At 34.0% G+C, this 27712-nt stretch overlaps 1 protein-coding gene across 4 annotated transcripts; it reads left to right on the top strand.

Annotated features, from left to right (window-relative positions):
• Positions 1 to 11526: 11526 nt before the first annotated feature.
• On the top strand, positions 11527 to 22650 carry LOC127798445 (thioredoxin H2-like). Of its 4 annotated transcripts, XM_052332009.1 has the most exons (4): positions 11527 to 11700; positions 21783 to 21851; positions 22013 to 22135; positions 22255 to 22650. In XM_052332009.1, the coding sequence occupies exons 1-4, from the start codon at positions 11608 to 11610 to the stop codon at positions 22390 to 22392; spliced, it is 423 nt and encodes a 140-aa protein (XP_052187969.1). In that variant the 5' UTR covers positions 11527 to 11607; the 3' UTR covers positions 22393 to 22650. The 4 variants fall into 4 exon arrangements, with proteins under 4 accessions (XP_052187969.1, XP_052187968.1, XP_052187967.1 ...); XM_052332008.1 differs by lacking the exon at positions 21783 to 21851 and having other exon boundaries at positions 11529 to 11769; positions 22255 to 22645; XM_052332007.1 differs by lacking the exons at positions 21783 to 21851; positions 22013 to 22135; positions 22255 to 22650 and adding exons at positions 11933 to 12055; positions 12173 to 12608 and having other exon boundaries at positions 11530 to 11769.
• Positions 22651 to 27712: the final 5062 nt, after the last annotated feature.

Here is a 27712-nt window from a genome sequence, read left to right on the forward strand (position 1 = left end):
AAAATTGAAAAAACAGAGAAGAAACTTCCTACCCAGATCTAAAACAGATCTGGGTCGGCGTGTGTGTGCGTGGTTTCTTGCCCCGCCCGCTTCCAATCTGCCGCTTCCTCTTTTTCTTCACTATGCGCGGCTTCAATCTTCATTTTGATGTGTGCCGCAGGAGCCCTCCTTCTGATTTAATCTCCAAAATCCCTTGACTGCGCCGCGTCCAGAAGCCCTCTTAATTCCTCCCTGTGCGCTGCTTCCACACCTCCTCCAATTCCATTCAATCGTGTGCGTGGCCAGCCCTCATTCTTTTCAATTTCTCACTGTGCCACAGAAAGTCCCCTTTTCAATTCCTTTTCTCCCTAATCCCATATAATAATATATATATATATATATATAGGAGATGCACGGCTGCCCTAGCTTCAATCCCATTCTTCTTTTTATTTTATTAATATATTATTATATAAAAACACACAAACCACACACTCACATTCACGTCACTATAATGATATATATATATATATAAATATTATAATTCAATATATAATATAATATAATATACAAAATAACATATATAATATTTAATATACTGTTAAATATAATAACTTTAATTATATTATAACTTTAATTATTTAAAATATTTATTTATTTATTTATTTTAAAATCAATTTTATAATATATATATATATATTTCTTTTTATGCCCAAATCTTCAAATTAATTTCCTTTGCCGAGTTCCTACAAAAAGAGATCGAAATAATATAAAATCCATATAAATACACATTTATGTAGGAAAATTAACACAAGATTAAGATAAAAATATATATATAATTGAGCCCTATCATGGCTACTCGTTTCTAATGGCCTTTTCTTATGAATTTTTCTAGGAGCTCTCTTTCTTTTTATGCACTGCGGATCTAGAATGTAACCGGATGATGCCATTACAAATTTGCCACACTTAAGAACGATTCCAACACTGCCTTGGAAAATAATATTATTGCCACCACTTGTTCTCGGTCTCGATATGGCAAGGTCTTTTAGTTGGTTTTCAAGCAACTCCATTAAATGGCAGGTGCATTCATCATCATCTACTACCAAATTTGCCACCTTGCCAAATAAAGTATGCAATTCATTGTATCTTACCTGCTCACGAGTGCAAACCCAACCATCGTAAATGATTTTCACCCTTGTATATGCTCTACGCACATCTCTCCTTCATCTCCTCAAGATATAACTATTGGGAAGCAATGTCACACCATTTTGGATTAAAACTAATATAGCATGTCTGCAAATTATCCCTCGAAACTCGAACAAGTGACAACTGCAAACAATGTCACACTTCTCTCCCTCAAACATAATGGTATATCTCTTTCCCTTAATTCTCTTATTGCATTTGATAACTTCTTCCACTTCATATGTAGTTCCAACACATGAAACATCGATAGAGATAATATCGCAATAAATTTTTCCAATTACCTTGTCTTGGAATTTTGAGATTGTGTATACCTCATGTAATTGTTTCTCCATATCATACCAAGTTACACAAGGTACCATCTGTGAGTAGGACTTAAAATCTGTTTGGAACTCTTTTTCAACTTTACATTTCAAAGCCCGATCATATTGTTCTACAAATAGCTTAAACAAGGTTTTCGAGGTCACATATCCGTCAAAGAATGCATTCATACTCTCACTCCTTTGCTTTGTTAACATCCCAGTCCAAAAACTCATTCTCAAAAAATAAGGTACCCAATGACCTCTTTCTCTAAAAAGCCTTAACAACCAATCATTGTCATGCAATGTGTACATATCAATCAATAAACACCAACCCCGTTAAAATTCTTCCATACATTGAGTCTCGAAAACCATTTCGTGCAAAGCCAAGGTTAGTGAATCCTTATGAGCGTGCCCCCCAAGCTTTTCAGGAAACTTCTTCAGTATGTGCCACAAACACCATCTTTGCCTCGTGTTTGGAAAAACAATTTCAATGGCATTCTACTTTGATACTCTTTCAATACCATTTCTTTCATCATACTCAGTGCCTAACTTAAGCGTCGGAGTGTTTGCGCAGGGATCTCCCCTCGCCCTCTGACTGTTTTCTTATTTTTGCAGGCTCAAGCGGCTTGAAGATGATATTTCTATTTTACAAATTTATTGTTGTATCCATGTCACAACAATTGGCGCCGTCTGTGGGAAACGTCCAAAAAGCCTAACTACAACGGCTCTCACACAATCTCAAGCCGCATGAAGCCAAATCAAATCAATTGGGAAAGAAGGCATTACACGTATGTAATAATCGCATCAATGGTATGTTCCTTCAGTTAATATTTTTACATCTCCCACTGTTTCGTTTTTTAATTATTATTTTATTTAAAAATAAAAATAATTGAAAAAAAGGGAGAGAAATCCCCCTCTCTATATATGAAGAAGCTTTACGTGGAGGCTTAGCAGAAAAAGAAAATTAAAAAAAAATGTCAAGAGACATTATATGTATCAGCCATTAATTTATGTGTGCAATCATCAATTTGTATATATTTGGCTTCTCGTGGAAGCTGGAGAGAAAAACAAATTTATTATTAAGCATATCTTATGTATATTATATTATTATTATTATGAGAGATTCTAGATGAAACTTTTCCCTAAAAAAAATGGTGTAAATCCAGAAAGTAAGGGAGGAAGAAGCAAGGCAAATCACGCCTCAACAGCTAGGCAGAAGGCAATGCAGGCAAACGGGCGGGAAGCAATAGGAAGATTCGGTACCCAGATCTGTTCTAGATCTGACATGGAATTTTTTCTTCCTCTTTCTGGTTTAATTAATTTCTTTATGCTCATACCATTGATTTAAATTTTAATTAATTCTATAAAAATGTTTGGGGGTCAATAAACGTGAGTGGACGAAAGATTCGCCCCAAACACATCCGGATGTAGGCATTATGTCGAACCGTGAAGATAAAATATTGTTCAATTGCGGACGTAGACGTTATGTCGAACCGCGAAAACAAAATATTTTTATTCTTTAATTGCGGACGTACGTAGGCATTATGTCGAATCGTGAAAACAAAATATTATTATTCTTTAATTGCGGACATACGTAGGCATTATGTCGAACAGCGAAAACAAAATATTGATATTATTTCGAATTGCAGATGTCGCCCATAAATATTCCAGCAAGCATATACACACGAAACTAGAGAGCCGCAATATTATGGAAAAAAATAAAAGACCCGTTGCCCTGCACATAGCCCAGCAACGAGGGAAAAACAACAAGTCAATTGTCCTGCACATAGCCCGACAATGAGGGAAAAACAACAAGTCAATTGTCCCGCACATGGCTCGATAACGAAGAGAAAACAAAGCCTATTGCCCCGCACATAGACCAGCAACAAGGGAAAAACAAATCCGTTACCCTACTTATATATAGCTCGATAATTGGGGAAAACCAAAAAGCCTATTATCCTGCGCATAGCTCGACAATAAGGAGAAAATAAAGTTGTTATCCTCAAGTAGTCTGGCAGCGTGAAGGTATAAGATTCATGTCCCGCGAGTAGCCCGACAGTGGCGAGGCAAAATTAGTGTACTCTTTCCTTTGCCTTACAGCCAAAAGCAAGAGTGGAGAGCAATTGTTGTGTCATAGGTAAAAGCCCATTAAAGGGTCAAGTAAGCCCAAAAGCCCAAAATGTATATTTGGGCTAAAAGGCTGTAACGCTCCGCTCCCATTTACGAGTGTTACTTGTGAACAATTACCCGAATTGTCCACTTGCTCGGCCTTTGGTGAAGGGTGGACCATATTTCAAGACGAAACGCCCTAGGTGGGAACTAGGCTCGTCCTTCCCTTCCCTCAACCTTAGGATTCATAGTAGAATTGGACTTCAACCACATCGCATTCGGTTAAAAAGAAAACTCATGAAGATGCCCAACCACCGTTTTCTTATTTATATTTAATTCTTTTCCATCCAAGAATTTTACCGGGCTCCATAAATCACCATTAAAATCAATCCATTGATTGATTACCAATTTTGGAGGAAAAACTCAAACTTTCAATTTTCCAAAATTTCGGCATTATTTTCCAAAATGCCCGAAAATCCCTTTTATTTTGAAAATTCCTCCGGGGCCTAAAATCAATTAAGAAATGCCCCAAATTTCCCAAAAAAAAATCAAAATTTTTAAAAAATTAGCCGGCGGGACCTACTGGCGCGCCCAGGGCCCCGCGATGTGCCTGCAGTGCAGGCCGCGCGTGCCCTCACCGGGCCCCACGCCCGTGCTCGCCCACTCGGCCTAGCGCGCCCCCAACGCGCACCCAACAGCCTGTTGTTGCCTCCTACCCCTACTGCTGGCCTTCTCACTTTTTTTCCCTTTTTTTTTTTTTTTCTTAGGTCTTCCTAACCCAAACTTTCTAGAAAATAAATTAAATAAAAATACTTCACTTTCATTTAATTTTTGCCTCTATTTCTCCATAATTAAGGTTTAAACAACACTCTTGATGCTTCCACAACAACTCATACCAAAGTGAGATTTAACCCAGGCTTCCACATGCCATAAGCCACTATCTCATTTCAATTTAAAATCAAACACTACAAAGGAAATACACCCATAGCCTTAGGCTTAAACAAGCCATTACCAACCAAATACATTACATTGAATAAATCAAAGCAACAAAATAGGCTACCCTAAGCCCTCCAATACACTTGAATATTCATTTCCATACTTCCACAAGCCATTCCACCTTGCCTTTATTTTACCATGCTTTCACAACCTACATGTGAGGGTAAAAATCTCATGAGCTATTAAGCTCAATAAGGGTGCAATGCCAAATAAATATGAACATAACAAGATTATATGATGCCAAATGTATGCAAGTGTGGCTAGGTTTCTTTGCCCTCACAACCCTCAAAGGTTAGAGGTATCAACCCACCATTTCAACCATGTTCCCAAACTAACCTATGGCCATAAGTCTCATGAACATAAAAGAACATGCCAAATGCAATATATACATTTATGAAATATACTTACTACACATTGCAAGGCCACCATCCCATGGGGCCATCCCTTACCTCTTTTTGAATCTTTAAATCTTCATTTCAAGAGAGCTTCCATCTTCATTTTCTCTATCTAAGATGGCATCCCAAAAGAAACTTACTTTACATTCAAGCATACTTAAAATAAAGAGAAGAAGGAACAAAGCTTATCTTGATCCTTTCTCTTCTTCTTCACTTTTTCTTTCATGGGAGACTTTCTTATCTCCCTTTCTTTCTTTCCTTCTTTATTTCTTTCTCCAAATGGCCAAAGGAAGACAATACTTCCTTACTTTCCATTTTATACTAGGCCTCCACATTTCAAGAATAAATCTAGGCCATTCACTAAAAGCACAATCATTGTGCTTAAGGGAGATTTAATCTCAACCATCCTTTTCAAATAAGCCCATCCCTTCTCTTGGAGAAAACACAAAAAAGCACAATCCATGTGCTCATTTCTTTTTAAATCCAAGCCTTTGGATTTTCAAGAGCCATCCACCACCCTTGGATCAAGTCCCATAAATAGATTTCTTTTCTATTTATTTAAATTGGACTAATTTCAAGACAAGTCTTGAAATATATAATCACTTTCTTTTCCATTAAAGAAATTCTCTCAAATTTCACACCATTAATGAATGACTAATTTCTTTTTTTTTTTAGATTTTCTTCACCTTTCAAGAGAAGATCTCAACCTTCAATTTAAAGCACAATCCAAGTGTTTTGCTAGGATTTAATCCTAGCCTTCCATCCTTTTTAACTAATGACCTCCACCATTCAAAAATCAATTTTAAAGAGAGATTCCTTAATTGAGTTGGCAATCTATGCCAACTTGAAGGATTTTATCTCATCCATTAGATCACTTCATTTTCCAAGAATAATCCTCCACCCTTGGATCATCTTGAATTTCCATTCCCTTTCACATTTAATTAAATCTCATATTTTCCAAGACATTAATGGTGACCATTTACCATTTTCTTTTGAATTTTCTTTAATCCATATAATCATGCCTCTCATTAAATGCTTGAAAGACCAATTATCATTTCTTTTGCATTTAATTAAATCACCCCATTTATACTTGAACAAGACTTTGCCAAGTGTCACATTTAGACATTAACCTTGGCTTCCAAGCTTCCATCTCCACCATCCATGTGGCATCACCACATTAATCCATTATTTTAGGGAAAATTAATTACTCTCTCAAATAATTGAATATTTATCATTTTTCCTATTTTTCATAATTAAATTCTTTTATGGAATTAATTCAAAAATTACCAAAATACCCTTTGTGAATTATTAATCCCATATATCTCCACATAAATACAAAAGTGGGATTTAATTCACTTACTCACCTAATTCTACATAGGAATTATTTTCAATTTACCAAAATACCCTTTATTGGATTTCACTATCCAAATTACCAAAATGCCCCTCTCATAAGGCATCCTTATTCTAAAGGATCCATCACATTCTCAAGGGTATTTTTGAAAATTTCATACTTCCTTTCTCATTCTCTTAACACCGGTTACACCGGGTGTTACAAAGGCATAAATTTCCCATATGTGGGGGGGTCCCACACAAAGCGCACAAATACAATAAGTCCGATATTTAAAAATCCTTTCGAATATTCCAAGAAAATGATAGATAATTATCCATAGCGAATTCTAAATTCTAAAATGGTTATGAAATATTTGGATAAACATTATCCCTAAGAAATTTTATCCCTAAAAAGGATAGGATAAATACCATCTATCAAGATAAACGTTATCTGTAATTCTGTTACATTTTAAATCATTTCATATTTCTCTATAAATAAGAAGTAATTCATTCTTGAACGGGGGAGGTATTTGATACTATTTGAATACCGTTTCTTTCATCATACTCAATGCCTAACTTAAGCATCGGAGTATTTGCGCGAGGACCTCATCGCGCCCTCTGACTGTTTTCTTATTTTTGCAGGCTCAAGAGGCTTGAAGATGACATTTTTATTTTACAAATTTATTGTTGTATCCATGTCACAACAACCATAATCTGGAGGATGTGGTTCGGTCTGACGAGGTGGGAGAGGAGAAGAAGGTACCGGAGGAGGAGGAGGCGGATGCGGCGGATGGTGCTCCTCGTACAAATACGATGTCAAGCTGTAGGGCGGAGCCAGGACTCCCTCCTACTACGCAACGCGAACAACACGGAGATGAGGTATGATAATGCTAATAAAATTGTTCATGTGTTGTAATTTTGAGATATTATTATTAACATGTTTTATATGTACACATCTAATAGTTGTCATTGCCTTTTGTAGATCACCGATAAGCTGAATCTGACGTTGGAGATGTTACGGTCCATAAACGGTGAACTCAACCAGATGAGCAACACGTTTGGACTGGGAAATCGATCTAATGAGCTCACGCACGATGCTGACTGAGAGGAGGTTAGGGCATGTGGGGTGGAGGTTAAGGAAAGTAGAGATGGGGCAAGAAACACTGCTTACCTAGCTACGCATCCCGCCTATTGTGCATTCCCCAACTGATGTCGATAGTGGTTAGGATGAGGAATCAGATGGTCAACATACACCTCCAGTTGACGATGAAGTGGATGACTAGACATCACCAGCCAGAGTAGGCTCGAACTTCACTTTGAATACGTATTACATTTCAGTCTACAATACCATATTGTAAGGGTTAGTGTTTATACAGTTGCAATTGTAGTGTTGTCGGCCACCATACACCGATCCCACCAGACTTAAGCAGATAAGGGATGTTGTCACGGTGGACAAGACCGACGATCAGCCAGCTCTACTATTGGATGTGAATACAGTGTCGCAGTCCAAATTAGAGGGGACAGTGGACGATGTTCCCGCTCCTCACCCGGACAGTGGGGCAGTCAGTGTATTAGATAATGCGGGTGATGTTACGGAACACCAGCCGGAGCTAGGGAGGACAGGTGATGAAGTTCCTTACACTCTATCACCCACTGATGCTGTCGAGGTGGTGATGCAGATAGCCGTTGAAGTAGCGCATCACCACTTGGACCCACAGGAGGACGATGATCCTAACCCCCCCCAAGGGCTACGGTGATTACATACAGTCGAATGAAGAGATTGCGTAAGTATTCAAAGACCTAAGCATTTTTTACTTGCTAATTCTATTTATATATGTACAGTCTAACTCTTAATTCGTTGTTGTTGTAGGCGTGGCACAAGGTACTTTGTCCATCTATTACCCAATGACCTTCAGTGCATAGCAGATGCACTTAACTAGGTAGAGGCGGTGCACATTGACAATTATATGTGTTGCCTCCGATAAATAATGAAGACGCAGTCTAGTGGTGTGTATGACGTCAACTACGCACTGATGTCGACTTCACTATTTATGAGTGCTATACAGAAATCTTAACTTACTTCTTTGTTGCATATATATTTTATCCATGATCATATATTCCGTCCAGGTACTCATGATATTGCACTGGAACAATACATATAGCAGGAAGCAGTTCGTGCTTGGTAAGGCGATTGTCCCGAACAGTTGGCTGAATTTTGTCCAAGGCCAGGCTAATGATGAACACCCATGGTGGACTATGGACTTTGCAGGTGTTATTTTAACTTATTTATGGAGTTATTCCCTTACAAAAGCTAATGTTATATTATATGTTGGTGTTGGTCCCATGCAGTATAAATAATGCTCACTGGGTCTTTGCGAAGATTTACCTGAATGAGGGGAAAGTTGTTGTATACGACTCCCTTGCGCGGTCAGCAGATAGCAGGAAGTCCAAAGTGACGACCATGCAGGCATTGGTCAGCCTCCTCCCCATTCTCCTAGTGCACAGTGGATATCATAAGCATCTCTCCAAAGCTGTGCTTGCATACAAAAAATGAGTTTTGGAGATTCTTGATCCGAGGAAGGTGTCGTTGCCTCAGCAACCAGATGGGTACTTAAGTTATTTACATTAAATTAATTTATTATGGAGTCAATTTATTATTACTGTCATTCAATGTTTAACTGAATTTGAATATTTCTAATACAGGCACAGATGTGGAGTCTATGTTATGAAATACATTATGGACATCTTATAGCACACCGAGGACCAGTAGGTGAGCAATCACACCATGGGTGACATGAGTACACTTTGCTGGAAGGTTGCGATGCATTTGTATAGATATAGCAGTGTAGTTGATAGTTGAGTGTATATGTTAAATAGTGTATCGTTAAGTTGTGTGCTTATGAATCTTATGTTCCCTTATGGGTGTAGAACAATTGTAATCACAAAGTTACTATATTGTTCTTAATTACCCATTAGTTATTTCTACTTATTTGAATTAAGGGAAAGACAATAAGGCTGCGTTTTCTTTGTTGTTTTCAGAGTAATTTTAGTTTTTAATTTTCTAAAATAATGAAAATGTATTTACTTTATCATTTTAAAAAATGCATTTTCGAAAATATAAAAAAAAAAATTATAAAGAAAACTCAAAACAACAAAATATTTTGGTTGTTTTCAACCAAAACAATCCCTAAATCCATAACATGGAAAACTTAGGTTGCATTCTCTTTGATTTTTCAATTTTTAGTTTTGAGTTTTGAATTCATTTTCAATTTTCTATTTTGGTAGTTTATTTTTAGAAAAATGAAAACGCGTTCTTTTTGTCATTTTGAAAAACTATTTCTTAAAATTGAAAATTAGAATATGCATTTTCTTTAAAATTTTGAAAATAAATTTTTAATATTATTTTATTCAATAAATTTGTATTGAATAAATTAGAAATATTTAATGTTAATATATTATTAAAAATATATATACATTTTAAAGTTAATGAATTTTGTAATATTTTTTTCCCATTACAATAATAAAATATTAATAAATAAATAAATAAATGTGTTTTGAGTTTAGAGTTTATTTTGCATGAAAACACTCAAAACAACTTTTTGTTGTTTTGAGTTTTCTTCACAATTTTTTTTTCTTGTTTTCAAAAATGCATTTTTAAAAACAGTAAAGAAAATGCGTTTTCATTATTTTAGAAAATCGAAAACTAAAAATGACTTGAAAATATCAAAGAGAACGCAACCTTATATGTTTGTCATTTTGGTTACTTTGTCATTTTGATTGTTTTGGCTCTAAAAAAGAAAAGGGAAAAAAAGAAAAGAAGGAAGAAATGAAATTTATTCTTAAATTTTAAAAATAAAATTATATATATAATATAAATTATCACTAAGATATTAGCAATTTATTAATTTAATTTAATATTTAAACGTAATAGTAATTTTTTTTAAAAAGTTAATTTTATCATTTACTAATTAAATTCATTAAATAAAATATTATAAAATAATTTTTCTCAAAATTCTAAAATAGACAATATGTAAAAGGTTCATCCCAAAGTGTTTGTAAAAGGTTCATTAACACACAAAATGAGGTAAGATAGGTATCTTACCTACTGGTGTACATACAAGTCGTAGTCGGGTCGCGTTGGTGTAGTAGCACGGCGGTTGGCAGTAAGGTGGCTCGCGGTGTTGAGGCTTGCGACGGTTTGGTGGTTCTCATCGCAACGGTGATGGTCGCTCACGGCGATAGGGTGATGCTACCTGTACAAACTGAGTTTCGAAGGGCGATAGGCTTGATAGCGGCTAGCGGCAGTAGTAGCACCGAGGTGCAAGTTCAAGCATCCTGGCTGTCGGATTGGAAATGTGTTGAGAATTGTTTTGTAATGGTTAGGATATTTTGGTCTTTGTAACGCTAAGGTCAAAATTATCATTTTCTCATTTCGGTCATTCTTTGGGTAACCTAATTTATATCGGTAGTTTCACTCAAATTAAAATATTTGTGGATAGAGAATCTGTGTGAAATCATGATTCCCAACTATTGTCCATAATGATTTGCAAACGGCCAAATTCATACCTTTTTTTTTTCTTTATTATTTTAATTATATTTTAAAATTTTTATATATAATAATAAAATAAAGTAAAATATACATTATATTCAATCATATAGAGAATTAAATTGATTCAAAAATATAGGTATAAAAATATAATCGAAACAATAAAAAATTTAAATTATGATATGACAAAAGTCAAAATATAAAAGTTAAATTAAATAAAAATATAAGTTTAAATACGTAATTAAAATAATAAAAAAATATATAATTATATAAAAATTAAAAATATAAATATAAATTTAGCAGTCTGCAAACTAGTGGGTTTCTTATTTTATTCTTTAGTTGACATTCAATTACTAGTGGGCACAGAAGCAGTGCATGTGACGACTAAGACTTTAAGAATTAATTCAGCTGTCCATAGACTTTTTAGAAGGAATATAACATCAGCCTTTGCTTTTAGTGCAGGAAACTGTGTTATTTGTAAACATTCGCCAGCCATTAATGTTTGTCTCACATTGCAAAAGAATGTGAGAATGTGAGAATGCAATTGAGTATAAGCATATATTAAACTAAATAAAGTGAGAATAAAACTATTATGTTAATTTATAATAATATTTAAACATGCATGCATCCACGCTGCCGTTACCGACTCTATATATAAAGAACCCTCCCCCACCTGTCAACTTCCAACCCAAAGCATCAAACAAGTTCACCCAGTACTGACAAATTAGTTGAAGACCACAACCCACTAAGCAGAATGGGAGCCGAATTCTCTGTACCGCAGCACGCAAACAAATCTCTGCCGGTGGACGGCCCCCCCGCTGCTTCGCCGGCGATGAGAACTTCGAAGGTTCTTGCATTCCATTCCCTGGCAAGATGGAAAGCCCACTTTGAGGCCTCTAAAGCCTCTTCCAAACTGGTGATCATGCTTGACTACTCTAATTGATTAAACATTGCATGGTAATTAAATTTCTCTGATAGATCATCTGCTGGAATTATGCATGTAGATGTAGTTAACCTTCTCTATTCTGATTGACATATTATATATAATTGCTTGGGCTTTCTTTTGCAATAAACTAAAGATGGTGATCGACTTCTCGGCCTCATGGTGCGTGCCATGTCGAACCATGGAACCTGTCATTGAAGAGTTCTCCGCCGAGTATACTGACGTCGAGTTCATCAAGTTAGACGTCGACGAATTGATGGTATATATGTGTGTGTGTGTGTGTGTGTTATCCTCTTCGAATTTATTGTTTATATTAATTGATTGTGTGTATGTGATTAGTTGCTTGAACAATTTGAAGTTAATTAATGAACTGCAGGGTGTGGCGGGCCAATTTGGGGTGCAGCTACTGCCGACATTCGTGCTGGTGAGGAAGGGGATAATAGTGGATAAGGTTACAGGGGTGAAGAGGGAAGAGTTGCAGAAGAAGATCGAGAAACACAGATCAGCTAGCTAATTATATTATTACTCCCGATCAATTAATTAAAGCTATCTGATGCATGCACCCAGCTCGAGTTTAACTTAAATGGATATAGCAGAGGCCATATATATATATATATAAGTTTGTAACCTGAAAGTGTCAGATATAAAATTAAATAAATACGACACATGCTAACTTATATGCTCCCTCTCCTCTCCTCTCCTTTCCTATGAAGGGGATACGTACCATGTATTACGATGAATAAAACGAATTAGCTCTTTCACCCATGACCCATGCATGTCAACTATATATGATTAAGTAAATAGAAATTTATGCCCCCCCAGGTGTACTGGTCATTTGTGTTTCTTTTTATATCAGATGAAGATATTATTTTCCTTGAAGGTTCTAAAAGATATTATTAACACAGTAGTCAAATAAAGTCTTTATGTGGATTTCAACAACGGAATATGGTCTTTAAGAATGAAGGGAGCGACATTGTTTGAATATTCTCTCGTTAAACCATCAATATCCACTAGGAAACAAGAAAAATAAACGCATCAATGTCCTTTGAAAGACGGCATGCATGTCACCGATCAGTTGCGGACTCTATTCGTCAGTGAATTAGTATTGAAGCAATTCACATATTTTTGTCTTTAAACTTTTAGGTTGTTTTCTAGTGAAATTCTAAATTTATCATTGTTTCAAATGTACTAATAAACTGTGCAAAATCACTTCATTTAGGTTGTCTTCAACACACGAAAAAATTATGTTGACTTGACACTGTGTGTAGTTTTTTTGGATGATTTTGAACTAAAACTCTTTATATTTTTAAGTCTTAATCTCTTTGAAGTTTCCAAAGCAATGTCAACCAAGTAGATGAAAAATTGAACTTAGTGAAGTGGATAAGAGGATGTGAGTGTTTTTAAACCTTCAACAATATCATTTGCCCACAATAGCGTTGAATGATGCGAAACTCTATCATCCATCCCTTATTTGTCAAAATCTTTTCTGACATATATATGTATAGGTTGAGAAGGATTCAAAGTGAATGCTTTTTGATTGAAAATGGATATACGAGAGAGACAGTGAAGAGAGAATACTTTCAGATTGAAAATGGATGCGAGAGAGGGCAACGAGAGAGAATGCTATGAAACATGTCTCATATTAGTGAAAAAGTATAAAATAGGATTAGAAAAGAGAAGTTTATTGTTTGTTCATTTTTAATTCAAAAAAAATCAAGGTGTGCAGTTTTTACTCATATCACTCTCCTAATAAGTACCTATTACTTACACGTTGGTTGTCATTCTGACCAAATGTTTAAATGGAGTGATTTTATATAGTTTAAAGACATATTGATAAAAATAATAGAAAATAATATTGATAAAGTATTATATGTGGTAATGAGATGTGGTGTTGTGTTTAAATTAATGTTAAAAATAAATAATAAATACTTGATTAATATTTTATTGTCGTATTATAGATTTACTTATTAAATAAAAAATATTAAGATATTTTTTTTTTCTTCTTCTTTTTTTCCTTCTAATATGTTCTGGATTTGATTAGTCTAGATCTGAGTTCCATTAAACTCATATTCTTCTTTTTCTTTTTTTTCTTTAGTTTCTATTCTAGATTTGACGGAACCTAGATCTAGATTCCGTCAAACCCCAAATTCTTCTCTCTCTCTCTCTATGTTTTATGTTTGACGGAACTCAAATCTAAGTTCCATCAAATCCAAATTCTTTTTCTTCTTTTCTCTATCTATATTTTGGATTTAAAGGAACTCAAATCTAGGTTTCATCAAATCCATATTTTCTTTTTCTTCTTCTCTTTCTTCCTCTTATTTTATCTCTATTTTGGGTTTGACAAAATTCAGACGAATCTGGATTTTAACTAACCTTTCTTGTTATTCTTCTTTCTCTTCTTCAAATTTATATGGGTTAACCACAATCTGGATAGAACCAACTTGGTTCATTATTGACGCTGATAATGAACGTTTCAGCAATGAACCTTGTGGGTTCCATGCTGGTACTGTTTTATTTTTAATTTTTATTTTTCAATAAGTGTAGAGAAGAGAGAAAAAAAATAAAAAAGTAAGTTGATCATTTTATCTTTTTATTTAACAATTATTACTATTTCGCAAATACCAGGTGATTTCTTACAATTTTGTCAAACCTCAAAAATATTCTTTACAATTTTCCCTAATATAATATATAACATAAAAATTATATTGTGCACATAAAAATACTGTACATAACTGTATAATATATATACATATCTCTTGTATATCATATACCTTTTATGGTATACAATATACTTAAAATTTCTAGCTTCTCTTTCCTCGTTGATTGATTGGGTTGTCCTGTAAGTAACATGCCGAACAAGAGAGGTATCACAGGCTGGAAGCCAATGAAGCTAAAGCACCGAATGTCGTCTGCTAGGGGATATAAAAATGTGCATAATTTCCACCAACGGCCCTTATATGTTGCCCGCCCGACGCAGCTTGAAAGGGGGGTCCCAGACCCTCCCATCCGGCCCACAATCCCCTCTTAATTTTGTCTGTGTCGAATAATGTAAGAGTTGCTCAACACAAATAACATAACAAAAACATTCCACTCACTCTCTATTATGTCATATGAATTTGGGAGTATAAAAAAAAAAGTAATCGTTCTTGCATTTGTTAATCTCTTATTGGATGAATTAAAGTTAGACATCATACTCTTTGACGAATAAGTTAACAAATACATAAAGAAAAAAAATGTTGAGGTAGAGAAATTTTTATAAATTGTATTATATTTAATTATTTTTTAAAAAAATATTATTTTTTAATTAATAAGTCATGGTTCATAAGATTGAACTTATATCTATGTTTATTTGAATGTATTACAAAAGTTATGTTTATTTTTAAATTAAATAATTATTTTTATAATTTTATATATTAAAAATTATATTTATAAAAAAACCTCTATATTTTTCTTATTTACTCATTTTCCCATGTTTATGATTTCTACTATTTTGAAAAATATCATTTTTCTATTTCTATTTTATATCATATTTATTTTTTACAACCTCATTATCTATAAAAATTGAATGACTTTAGTAGATTTACTTAAAATTTAGTGAGTGATTTGACACTTCACCCGTCCTAAACTTAATATGTAACATTTGAAATTTTGAAATAAATGTAAATATTTAAATATAAGACTTAAAATTTAATTTCAAATTTAAAGGCAAAGATATTATAGAAATATATTTGACTCGACCCATTTAATGTCTCTACAATTGTTTTAGTCCCAACTTTTAAACTCCCTAATCACATTTTATTTTCTTAGATAATACTTGTTAAAATAAATAAAATAAGATTAATTAAAATATTTTTTGGATCAAAATATGGAATGGTTAAAATAACATTTGAAAGTACACTACAAGAGTTTTGACTTTTTCCGGCGGTGAGAAAACCGCCGGGAAAAGTTAAAAAACTGCCGGTAAAAGTTTTACCGGCGGTTTTAATAACCGCCGGAAATACCTCCGTCGGAAATTCTTACCGGCGATTAAAAAACGCTGGAAAATATCTTTTACCGGCGGTTGTAGAACCGCCGGCAAATGAAATATTTTACCGGCGGTAAAAAAACTTTTCCTGGTGGGTTAAAAGCGGCTTAGTAAAGTGCTGAATATTTTTACCGGCGGTTTCAAAACCGCCGGTAAAGGTTTTACCGGCGGTTTTTAAACCGCCAGTAAAAGTAAACCTCCAAAAAAAAAATTTAAAAACCTGTATATATTCATTATAAAAAAAAATATAAACCTGTATTGTAACAAAAAACCATGACTGAACACATAGCAATTTGAACTCAGTAAAATGAAATACATAGCAAGCAGATAGTATTAAAACTAGAAACAGGCTGCCGATGCAATAAAATCAAAGCCAAAAGAATTAGGAACCACAGTGAAGTTCAATAGTGATGATAATAATTACCTCATTCAGAGTATCCAACTCTGAAATGGCCTCATCAAAAGCTTGCTTTGCAAGATGACAAGCCCTGACAGAAGCAGCTTATACATCAAATAAGACATTGACCAATTTGTACAGATTTCAATTAAATAAAATGCACTGCTAACCTGGTGAATTCATAATCTCCTAATAAAAGACTGAGAAATTCAAGGCCAATCCCAATCGGATGGGATGTGTTGGAGGCAAATCAGCCTCTGCTGTAGCGGTAGCTGCCTGCAAGAACATTTAGTTAGAGAACATGAGAAAGAGAGAGAGAGAAAGAGAGAGCAGCATTTTTCATGCCATGTCATTCAACCGGAATGACATTGACGATGTCACACTAATATGGCAACATGTACTCCCAGATTTTATTTTCATGCTTCTGACAGGACAGAAGCCTTTGCCACACTAATATGGCAACATGTACTCCCAGAAATAAAGGAAATTTAAATTTGTTATTTGTTATCTTGATTCTGGCTAAATGTCATATAAAACTACCTGTAATCGTCACAACAATGAAAAAAAGAGGTGCAATGCCACTACTAGCAAACTAACAATAATTGTCTGTTAACATTGATGGGCATTTTTTGATCTTTAGGATCTGCTGGTTTTAACCGGGCAACAATGTTATTTGCAACTTTAATCAAAACAATAAAACCAATTCCTGAAAAATGCATGATTATTGTATCTGCTGTATATGAAAGAGACAGCAAGGTACTTCATCAACCGTCTTTTCATTGAATGATCTAATACCATTTCCAGAATCTCCTTTTCCCCTGATGCAATGCCGAAGAGTGTGGATTATTAATGTGAAGAAAAGGAAAATTCTGGAAGCTTCAGATACCTTTCAGTCTCAACCTATGAATTTGATGTTCCAAAACTCTGTGCAGGAATTTTTTTAAGGATTATCCTGAAAAATTGTCTCTTCAGTCTGCTGTGCCTTGAGAGTAGAGCCCGAATAGAGAGAAGTAATCCAAGGTGATGTTTGAAAGGATCATCTTACTTTTAGTAAAGTAGACTCCTTAGCTCGATTGCTATGTCATCTCGAGTAGTAATGAACAGAAGCTGTGGAATGTGGAAACTCTCTATTCTGGAATTGTAACAGAATGATGTGTTTTCTTGTATAAAAATCATATCCGGAATGATGTATGTCTTGTTTATATTCATTCAACTCGGAGCTAAAAGGGGATGTAACAGTCATTTATAATTACAAAAATGTCATTGCAAATCATTTTTAACTCTCTAGATCTTATGAATGTTTTCTTTTTCCTAAATAAAAGGATAAATCCTAGCCATAAAGGACACTAACAGGCTGTTGAAGGACTTGGAACCCTTGACGACTTCTCTACGTTCACTTAGCACCCATGAATCCCTCGATGACTGTCAAGCCGTCCTCGTGCTCTAGGTTAATCCCTTGTTATTTATAGTATCATAGACTCACCCATGAATCTCTCGATGACTGTCAAGCTGTCCTCGTGCTCTAGGTTAATTCTTGTTATTTATAGTATCATAGACTCTCTGTCTCTGTCTCTGTCTCTTTTATCTTCGTTAAATTCCTGGTCTATATAACTAAAAACTTAATCAGGTACAAGGTGAGAGTGCATGTTACAACTTTTTGAGTAGAACTCACCCAAGACGAAAGTGTCTAAGAAATTATAAACCTCACACTAAGAGCTTATATTTTTTTGATGTAGAACAAATTTCATATCTTAAAATAGACCATAATATACGGCCACATTCTACAATTCTGACGTTCACGCCAGCAGGTTCGAGCCACGCTCCACAGCCTCCATGATTTACCTACTTCAGCACAAGCGTGAGAGTATGACCGCATTGTCTGGCAAATGCTGGGTCCAAAAATCTTATTTTTAATGATATATATCTGCTTATGCAATGCATTATTCAAGTGCAGGTAGGAGAGTGCCCCATGTTTAAGATTTCCAATATACATAAAAGGTGATGAGATCACCTCTACCATGGTTTGAAGGGTCATTCATGTCGGAAAGCAAACACACATTAAAGGACAGAAGCAATTATGACAACATTTTCATAATTGCATAAAATGAAGAATAATCCATATAGGCATTCACAAAGCCTACGAGGCGCTATACAAACATTGGTGAAAGACACATTATGGTGAAAGACTTAACGTCAAAAGCAATTCTAGCTCTGTCGAGAAGTATCTCAGCCAAAAACCCTGCCCTTCTGCTCTTAAAAATGTTAACAATAGTAACGCTATCTTTGGCAACAGGCGCCAGAAGGCATAGCATTATGACAACATTTTCAATTTTTACAATCGATTAATCAAAAAAAAACCCTAACCCAAATTCGGATAACGCCAATGCCTGAACAAAAATCAACACGTAATATTCACCCAAATAACTCAGATTCATAACATAAAGGCACGTATACGCGTGAATACACATAGAATTTCAGGGATTTGGAGGAGAATCTACCTGTTTGCGAAGGGAATCCCAAGAAGTGGTTGGATCCATGTTTGCGGAAGAAGAGAAAGGGAGCAACTGCGGATTCTTCTCCTTCCGGTTCCGAATCATGGCACAGCGCTTCGAATTGCAAGGAGCAGAACGAGATCGACCAGTTCTCAAGAATTCCGAGAGAGGCGCTCTCGTTGAGGAAGAAACGAACCAGTCATCAAAGACCACGAATTTGCTACCATTATTAATCAATCAATAGACTAATTAATCTGGTTTACCCACCAGTAATGACACCAAAAAAAAAAAAACAGTAGTAGTTGTTACCATACCAAATGGAGCAGCAGGTAGCAGCGATCGAGCAAGGGCAGTGAGTGAGCAAGAGCGATCGAGAGGCAGTCAGGTAGCGAGGGCAAGCGCGACTGAGAGTGAGCAAGCGAGGGCGAGAGCGACTGAGTGTGAGTGAGCGAGCGAGGGCGAGCGACATTCAACGGCGAGAGTGAGCGAGAGAGACACAGCGAGGCTCGAGCAAGAGGAATTTTGGGGGTTAAGGTTTGCAGAGGGAAATTTTGGAAGAGAAAGGGAGGAGAAGATTTGGGCGCGGGCGGGGGATTTCAGGAGATTTATATAAGTCATATCCCCGGCGGTTTCAAAACCGCCGGGGATTGGTCTAAATCACCAGCGATTTTTCAAACCGTCAGGAATGGGTCTATATTCCCGGCGATTTATAAAAACCGCCGGAGATATCTGTACCATAGCCAGCGATTTTCAAAACCGCCGGTTATTGTGTTAAATCCCCGGCGGTTTTGTAAACCGCCGGGGATTGTAGTGTTTTCCCGACGATTTCTCAAACCGCCGGGAAAAATTCGCCGGCAATACCAATTTTTCTTGTAGTGGTATTTCAATATTTTTATAAGATTGTTTGTTAAGTTTTTTGAAATACATTAAGGGACATATGTTATTTTTTTTCATATTTGTAAAATTTAAAATAAATTTATCTCGAGAAAAGAGATGAATTTATCTGAATAATTTTAAAAAAGAATCATATGATTTTTTTTTAAAGATTGTCAATTTAACAAATACAATAGAGAGTTTTATCTGAAATACTTTTTATATATATATTTTTTTAACATATGTCTTAATTAATAAATAGAAAACTAATGATAACAGACCGTTAAAAATCCTTGTAAGACAAGAGACGGCCTTATCTTATAAAGGTATTCAAAGAAGTGAAAAACATTAGTTTAGACAATCGGATGGCCTAAATTAAAATATTTGGCGACAGAGAATCTCTGTGTGCAATCTTGATGCCCAGCTGTTGTCCATAATCATCAAACACTAAGCACTGTTTCATTGGTATTTTTTTTTTTTAATGAAAAATGGTCATTTCCCACTCAAATTCTAGTTTTTGAGGTATTTGATTGGTCAAATTTTTCATAGAAAATGTTTTCCATATTGGAGTCACGTGACCCTCAATTCTCACTTTTGCTGGAATTGATTTTCCCATGGAGGGCTAGATTTCATTTTCTATGGAACCACACAGTTGTTTTCTCTTCATCCACTGTCCACCAACAGAGAGCAATGAAGATCGGTCATCGACAGTTGCAGCAGCCATCAGTGATGGCGGCGACAGCGATGGGCAGCGAAGATGGCAGCGGTGATGATGGTTGCTGCAACCAGCGATAGGGCGAGGCAGGGAGCAGAACTGGGTTTGGGAATGAGGGGGAGAGAGAGAAAGAGAGAGAGAGAGATGGGCAGCGAAGCTTACCGTGAAGGCTCTAAAAGTGAGTTGGTCCTTCCATGGCGGCACCTCCTTGACCTCCTCTCCTTCCTCTGGCGCCTTCTTATTCTCTAGGTCCCAATTTGAGGTAAGCTTCCATGGCGGCACCTCCTTGAACTCATTTCCTTCCTTTGGCGCCTTCTTATTCTCTAGGTCCCGATTCGAGGTAAGCTTCCATGGCAGCACCTCCTTGACCTTCTCTCATCGACGCTTTGCACTCGCCTGGCCGTGTTGCCGGATTTCTCCATTCTTCGGCAATGGCAGTGATGGGGGGAGGCAGGGAGAACTGGGTTTGGGAAATAGGGGGAGAGAGAGAGAGAAGGGGACGAGGGTAGGTTTGGGGAAGGTTTTTCATAGAAAACAAAATTGTAATCAAACACTTTTAATTAATAATTTTTATGTAAATAATTTCTAGATAATTGAATTGCCTAGAATTTATTTTCTTTCTATGCAAATTACATGCTTGTAATCAAACGCACCCTAAGTCTACAAACGATCCAAGGTAAAAGAAAAAGAAAAATTGAGATGATAAAGGACATGTTATAAAAATTAAATTAATTTAAAAATATATGTCTAAAAATGAAATTAAAATAATACAAAGTTTGAATTATCACACTAAAAAAGGTTAAATTGATTCAAAAATATAAATTGAGAATTACAATTAAAATAAAATTTAAATCATCACCAAAAAAATGTAAAAATATAGGAATAAAAATATAGGATTGGCCGTCTACAAACAAGCTACGGGTTCCTTATTTTATTCTTTAGTTGACATCCAATTACTAGTGGGTACAGAAGCAGTGCATGTGGAGACTAAGAATTTACGAATTAATTCAGCTGCCCACAGACATTTCAGAGGGAATATAACACGACATCAGCCTTTCCTTTTGGTGCATGAAACCCTGTTATTTGTTAACATTCGCCGGCCATTAATGTTTGTTTCACATTGGTAAAAGAATGTGAGCAAAAAGTGTAAATAAAACAAGAGACGCATCAGATTCAAAACAAATGCAATTACGTATAAGTATTAAACTAAACAAAGTGAAAATAAAAACAATTATGTTAATTTATAATAACAATATTTAAAACATGCATGCATCCACACGCTGCCGTTACCAACTCTGTATATATAGAACCCTCCCCCAGCTCTCAACTTCCAACCCAAAGCATCAAACAAATTCACCCATTACTGACAAATTGGTTAAAGCCCATAACCCACTAAGCAGAATGGGAGCCGAATTCTCTGCGCCGCAGTACGCAAAAAAATCTCTGCCGGTGGAAGCTGCTTCGCCGGCGATGAGAACTTCGAAGGTTCTTGCATTCCATTCCCCGGCAAGATGGAAAGCCCACTTTGAGGCCTCCAAAGCCTCTTCCAAACTGGTGATCATGCTTTACTACTCTAATTGATTAAACATTGAATTATAATTAAATTTCTCTGATATATAGATCATCTGCTGGAATTATGCATGTAGTTAATTTTCTCTATTGTGATTGACATATTATATATAATTGCTTGGGCTTTCTTTTGCAATAAACTAAAGATGGTGATCGACTTCTCGGCCTCATGGTGCGTGCCATGTCGAACCATGGAACCTGTCATTGAAGAGTTCTCCGCCGAGTATACTGACGTCGAGTTCATCAAGTTAGACGTCGACGAATTGATGGTATATATATGTGTGTGTGTGTGTGTGTGTTATCCACTTTGAATTTATTGTTTATATTAATTGATTGTGTGAATGTGATTAGTTGCTTGAACAATTTGAAGTTAATTAATGAACTGCAGGGTGTGGCGGGCCAATTTGGGGTGCAGCTACTGCCGACATTCGTGCTGGTGAGGAAGGGGATAATAGTGGATAAGGTTACAGGGGTGAAGAGGGAAGAGTTGCAGAAGAAGATCGAGAAACACAGATCAGCTAGCTAATTATATTATTACTCCCGATCAATTAATTAAAGCTATCTGATGCATGCACCCAGCTCGAGTTTAACTTAAATGGATATAGCAGAGGCCATATATATATATATATATAAGTTTGTAACCTGAAAGTGTCAGATATAAAATTAAATAAATACGACACATGCTAACTTATATGCTCCCTCTCCTCTCCTCTCCTTTCCTATGAAGGGGATACGTACCTTGTATTACGATGAATAAAACGAATTAGCTCTTTCACCCATGACCCATGCATGTCAACTATATATGATTAAGTAAATAGAAATTTATGCCCCCCCAGGTGTACTGGTCATTTGTGTTTCTTTTTATATCAGATGAATTAAGATATTATTTTCCTTGAAGGTTCTAAAAGATATTATTAACACATTATTCAAATATAAAGTCTTGATGCATGTGGATTTCAACCACGGAATATGGTCTTTAAGAATGAAGGGAGCGACATGGTTTGAATATTCTCTCGTTAAACCATCAATACCCACTCAGGAAACAAGAAAAATAAACGCATCAATGTCCTTTGAAAGACGGCATGCATATATGCCACCGATCAGTTGGGCACTCTATTCGGCAGAGAATTAGTATTGATGGAATAAGATGTAAAGTATTATTTTCGGCAGAATGCATATATATTTTTACCCCTGATCTTTTACTTTTTTTTTTTTTTTTTGGGAATCGTTGTCCCAAATGTACCCTTAAATCGTGTTAAATCACTCCATTTAAATATCTGACCAGCCAATGATTTGCATTTTCAACACACAATCACTACCATGGTAATTAATAGGCAGAAAAACTCTATTAACTTAGCACTTCATGCCGTCTTTTTGGAAGATTTTCAATTGAAACACTGCTTATTCTTATGTTTTAATGTCTTTAAAGTTTTCAAAATAATATTAACCAAGCCCGAATAAAAATTGAACTTAGTGAAATGGAGAAAAGAACATGAGAGTGCCTATAAACCTTCAACAATACCATACCATTTGCCCACAGTGGCAATTAACAAATCGGAACTTTATCAAAGCATAATCCATTTCTTATCTTTTGAGATTTTCTTGAGATGTAGTGTCAAAAGGATCCAAAGTAAATACTTTCAAATTGAAAATGGATGAGAAGGGGGGGGGGGGGGGGGGGGGGGGGGGGGAATCCTATGAAACATGGCATGTCTCATATAAGGGAGAAAGCAAGCATAAAATAGGATCAGAATAGATAAGTTTATTGTTGGCTTATTCTTAATTAAAAAAAAAAAAATCCACATATGTAGGTTTTTATTCACATGACTCTCCTACCAAGTGTGTGTTACTTATGTGTTATTTGCCATGCTGGCCAAATGGTTAAATGGAGAGATTTTGCATAATTTAAGGGTACATTTGAAACAATGATAAAAAAAAATAGTAAAAGTTCAAAGATAGAATTATGCGTTTTGTCTATTTTTTTTGTTTGGAGAGAGCTAGAAATTAATATTGATAAAGTACTCCGTGGTGTTGTGTTTAAATTAATGTTAAAAGTAAATAATAAATATTTCACTAATATTTTATTATTGTATTATAGATTTATTTATTAACTAAAAAATATTAAGATATTAAATAGTTATTGCAGAAAGTGGCATAATTATAAAGAGATGAAATAATTATAAAGATAAATATTTTATTAATATTTGCGAATCTCTTTAAAAATTGTATGCTTTTCATGGAGAGTAGGGTCCATTGCTTTTGCATAAAAATGGCTTTTTTTATATTTCGGACTCTTTGAATTATTATAAAATATAGTGTTTCATCCTCGTCTAATTCATTCTATTGTTTATCCTTTAATTAATATTTTAGGTCATTTTTAGTCCAAAAATTAACTGAGAGTAAATAGAAAATTTAACGGTGATACCTTAGTGACTTTATATATCTAAGGCTTCCCAAACTATAAAAAAAAAAAAAAAAATGATGTTTCTTTCCTCATTTAATTCATGCTTAGTGTTCATCTTTAAATCACTATTTTAAGTTATTTTTAATTAAAAAATTAATTTAAAATAAATAAAAAAAATTAATGATAACACCTAATAAAATGAATAAAAAAAGATATTAGACACACCTCAAAAACATCAATTATAACACGAGGCTCAACTACAAACACCTAAAATACACTACTCCTAAGGTACATTTCAAGTGGTTGAATCACGATAAGTTAAAATTCGCATTAATAGGTCATGAGTTTGATTTTTTGTTCTGCGTTGTAAGACAAAATTTATATATATGATTTATTTTTTTTATTAAAATAAAAAACACAAATAACATAAGACCGCGCATGGAGAATAACCAAAAGAAGTGATGCACAGCAAAGAAAAGCAACAAAAGTGGGGACTCAGCAGTCTGCAGATTCTTAGAAATGTTTTTAAAATATTGAATGTTGATTTTGATGTCTCGTTAGGCTTACAGTTGCACCTAAATGAATGCTGGTTGTAGGCTTAATTAACAATATTTATCATTATTTATATTTTGTTGAGTTTAGATATATTTAGAATAATTTGGCCAGACTCACTTTGATATGTCATGAACACATCAGAATGAACTCAACTTGGTTTTTCAAAATTTCGTATATACAAACTGTTTCAATAGAATTAATTGTCAATATACTTTAGAGAGATAAATTTCATATTTCATAAAATATCAAACTTGCATTACAAATTTATAGTCACAAAGACTTGGACAACCTTAATTTCACAATTGCATTTTCTGATGTATCATTCAAATGTTGACATGTCAGCTAAATTACTGATGACATGTCATTTAAATTATTGATATCATTTCAAACTTACCTTTATTTGTATCAGAAGGACAATAAATATTTTAATTACTAATGACATGTTATTTAAATGCTAACATGTAAATATTTTTATAATATGTACAAACTTTTTTGACGAGTATTTGGTATCTTTACTATTTATCTTATTAGGTGACACAATTAAGTTTTTCGTTTATTCTGAGTTAACTTTTAAACTAAAAATAACTTAAAATATTAGTTTAAAAATGAATAGTAAGTATGAATTAGATGAGAGGACAAAAACATCATATTTCTTAATGGTTGGGAAAATCCTCGGATAAATAAAATTACTAAAATATCAACGTTAAGTTTTTTGTTTACTCTCAATTAATTTTTAAATTATTGATATTATTTAAAACTTACCTTTATTTGTACAAGAAGGACAATAAATATTTTAATTACTAATGACATGTTATTTAAATGCTAATATGTAAATATTTTTATAATGTGTATAAACTTTTTTTGACATGTATCTGAAATCTTTACCATTCATCTTATTAGGTGTCACAATTAAGTTTTTCGTTTATTCTGAGTCGACTTTTGAACAAAAAATAATTTAAAATGTATTAGTTTAAAGATGAATAGTAAGCACATGAATTAGACGAGGGAGAAAAATATCATATTTCTTAATAGTTCAAAGAGCCCTCAAATAAATAAAATCACTAAAGTATTAATATTAGGTTTTCTGTTTACTCTCAATTAACTTTTGAATTAAAAATAACTTAAAATATTAGTCAAAAGAGATAATAAGGATGAATTAAATAAGAGACGAAACATTATATTTTGTAATTATTCAAGGACCCCAAATATATTTTACCTATATAAATAATTTAACCTGCTTTTTAAAAGAATCAATTGTGTTTTAAAAGCACATAATACTTATCCAATGATTTTTTTAATAAATTAACAAAAAAATTACTTTACTTGAAAAATAAAGCAATACTAAATACACTTTTTCTTTCCATCCTCCCATTTGGATGATATAAAAAAAAAGTTTGAATAAATATAAATATAAATATGATTTCATATTTTTCAAATAAATATCGTCCAATGTAATTTAACCGAATACTTTTAAGATTAATACTAACTATTGTTCTTACAGCAAAGATTAAGAGGCAATTAATGTACTTTATTTTTAGATAAAATAAATTTATTATACTTTTTTTTTTTGCCACAAGATATTCCAATAGATTGATAAATGTGTTAGAATATGATACATTTATCATTCATTAATAAAATCATTTTGTAACAAATTTATATTTCATAAATACACCTTACTTGAACTTTATTACACTTTAACAACAAATTTTATTGTTTTGAACATAACCACCAGCCTTATTTTTTTGACACATGAGAAACAATTATAACCTAATGGTACCAAGTAATTTGTATAATGTAAAAAGTGTGATATATATTATAAATATAATATTAGAAAAATTATATACAATATCCTTGATGTTTGAAATAATTACAAAAATGACCCTTAATGTTTGAAAATGTCTAATTAATACCCCTTGAGATTTAATATTATGCTGCAAGTTTTTTCTCGTCGTTTATTAACCCCAAAAACATTATGAAAATGACCAAATTAATTTTTTATATAAAATTCTCTTTTTCTTTCTTTTTTTTCTCTACTCTTCTCTTTGATTTCCTTTTCCATTTCTTCTCATTCTCAATGTTGTTGCCTTCATCGCTGGACTTCCTTCACTCAGTTGCCTCCAGCCTCTCTCTTAACCACTATTGGTATTTTTCTTTCACCCAATCTCTCTCTTTCTTTGTTTTTAGTTTGATGAAATTTGGATTTGAGTTTTGTCAAACTTATATTATTTTTCTTATTCTTCCTTTCTATCTCTCTCTCTCTCTCTATCTTTTTTTTTTTTTTTATCTATTTTGGGTTTGAAGAACCTAGATATGGGTTCCATTAAACCTAAATTTTCTTCTTCTCTTTTTTTTTTTTATTCTAGGTTTGACGGAGCTTACAAAACCCAAATTCTTTTTCTTCTTATTATTTATATCTCTCTCCCTCTTTCTATTTTAGATTTGACGAAACTCAAATTTAGATTCCATCAGATCCAAATTCTTCTTCTTCTTACCTCTCTCTATATTTCTTGTTTAAAGAAACCTAGATTTGGGTTCTATCAAATCTAAATTCTTATTCTTCTTTTTCTCTTTCTATTTTGAGTTTGACAAAATTCAAACAAATCTAGATTTGGACAAACCGATCTTCTTATTTTTTTTTTCTTTTCCTTAAACTCATATGAGTTCACCACAGACTAGACAGAACCCACTAAATTCATTGCTAACACCAATAATGTTATGTTGAATGCATCAACAACGAACCCTGTGGGTTCCATGTTGGTACCGTTTTATTTTTATTTTTTCAATCAAATGAGAGAAGAAAGAAAATAAAAAGTAAATTGATCATTTTATCCATTTATTTAATAGCAAAAGTGATTATTACTATTTCTTAAATATCAGGTGATTTCTA

This window comes from Diospyros lotus, chromosome 3 (assembly GCF_014633365.1).
Source record: "Diospyros lotus cultivar Yz01 chromosome 3, ASM1463336v1, whole genome shotgun sequence".
Lineage (NCBI taxonomy): Eukaryota > Viridiplantae > Streptophyta > Magnoliopsida > Ericales > Ebenaceae > Diospyros > Diospyros lotus.

Bases quoted from the DNA above. Each gene is read 5' to 3' on its own strand.
- LOC127798445 (XM_052332009.1), top strand. From the start codon at position 11,608: ATGGGAGCCGAATTCTCTGTACCGCAGCACGCAAACAAATCTCTGCCG. The intron at 11,701-21,782 runs GTTCTTGCATTC...AGAACTTCGAAG, and splicing joins CGGCGATGAGAACTTCGAAG to GTTCTTGCATTCCATTCCCC. The intron at 21,852-22,012 runs GTGATCATGCTT...AATAAACTAAAG, and splicing joins CCAAAGCCTCTTCCAAACTG to ATGGTGATCGACTTCTCGGC.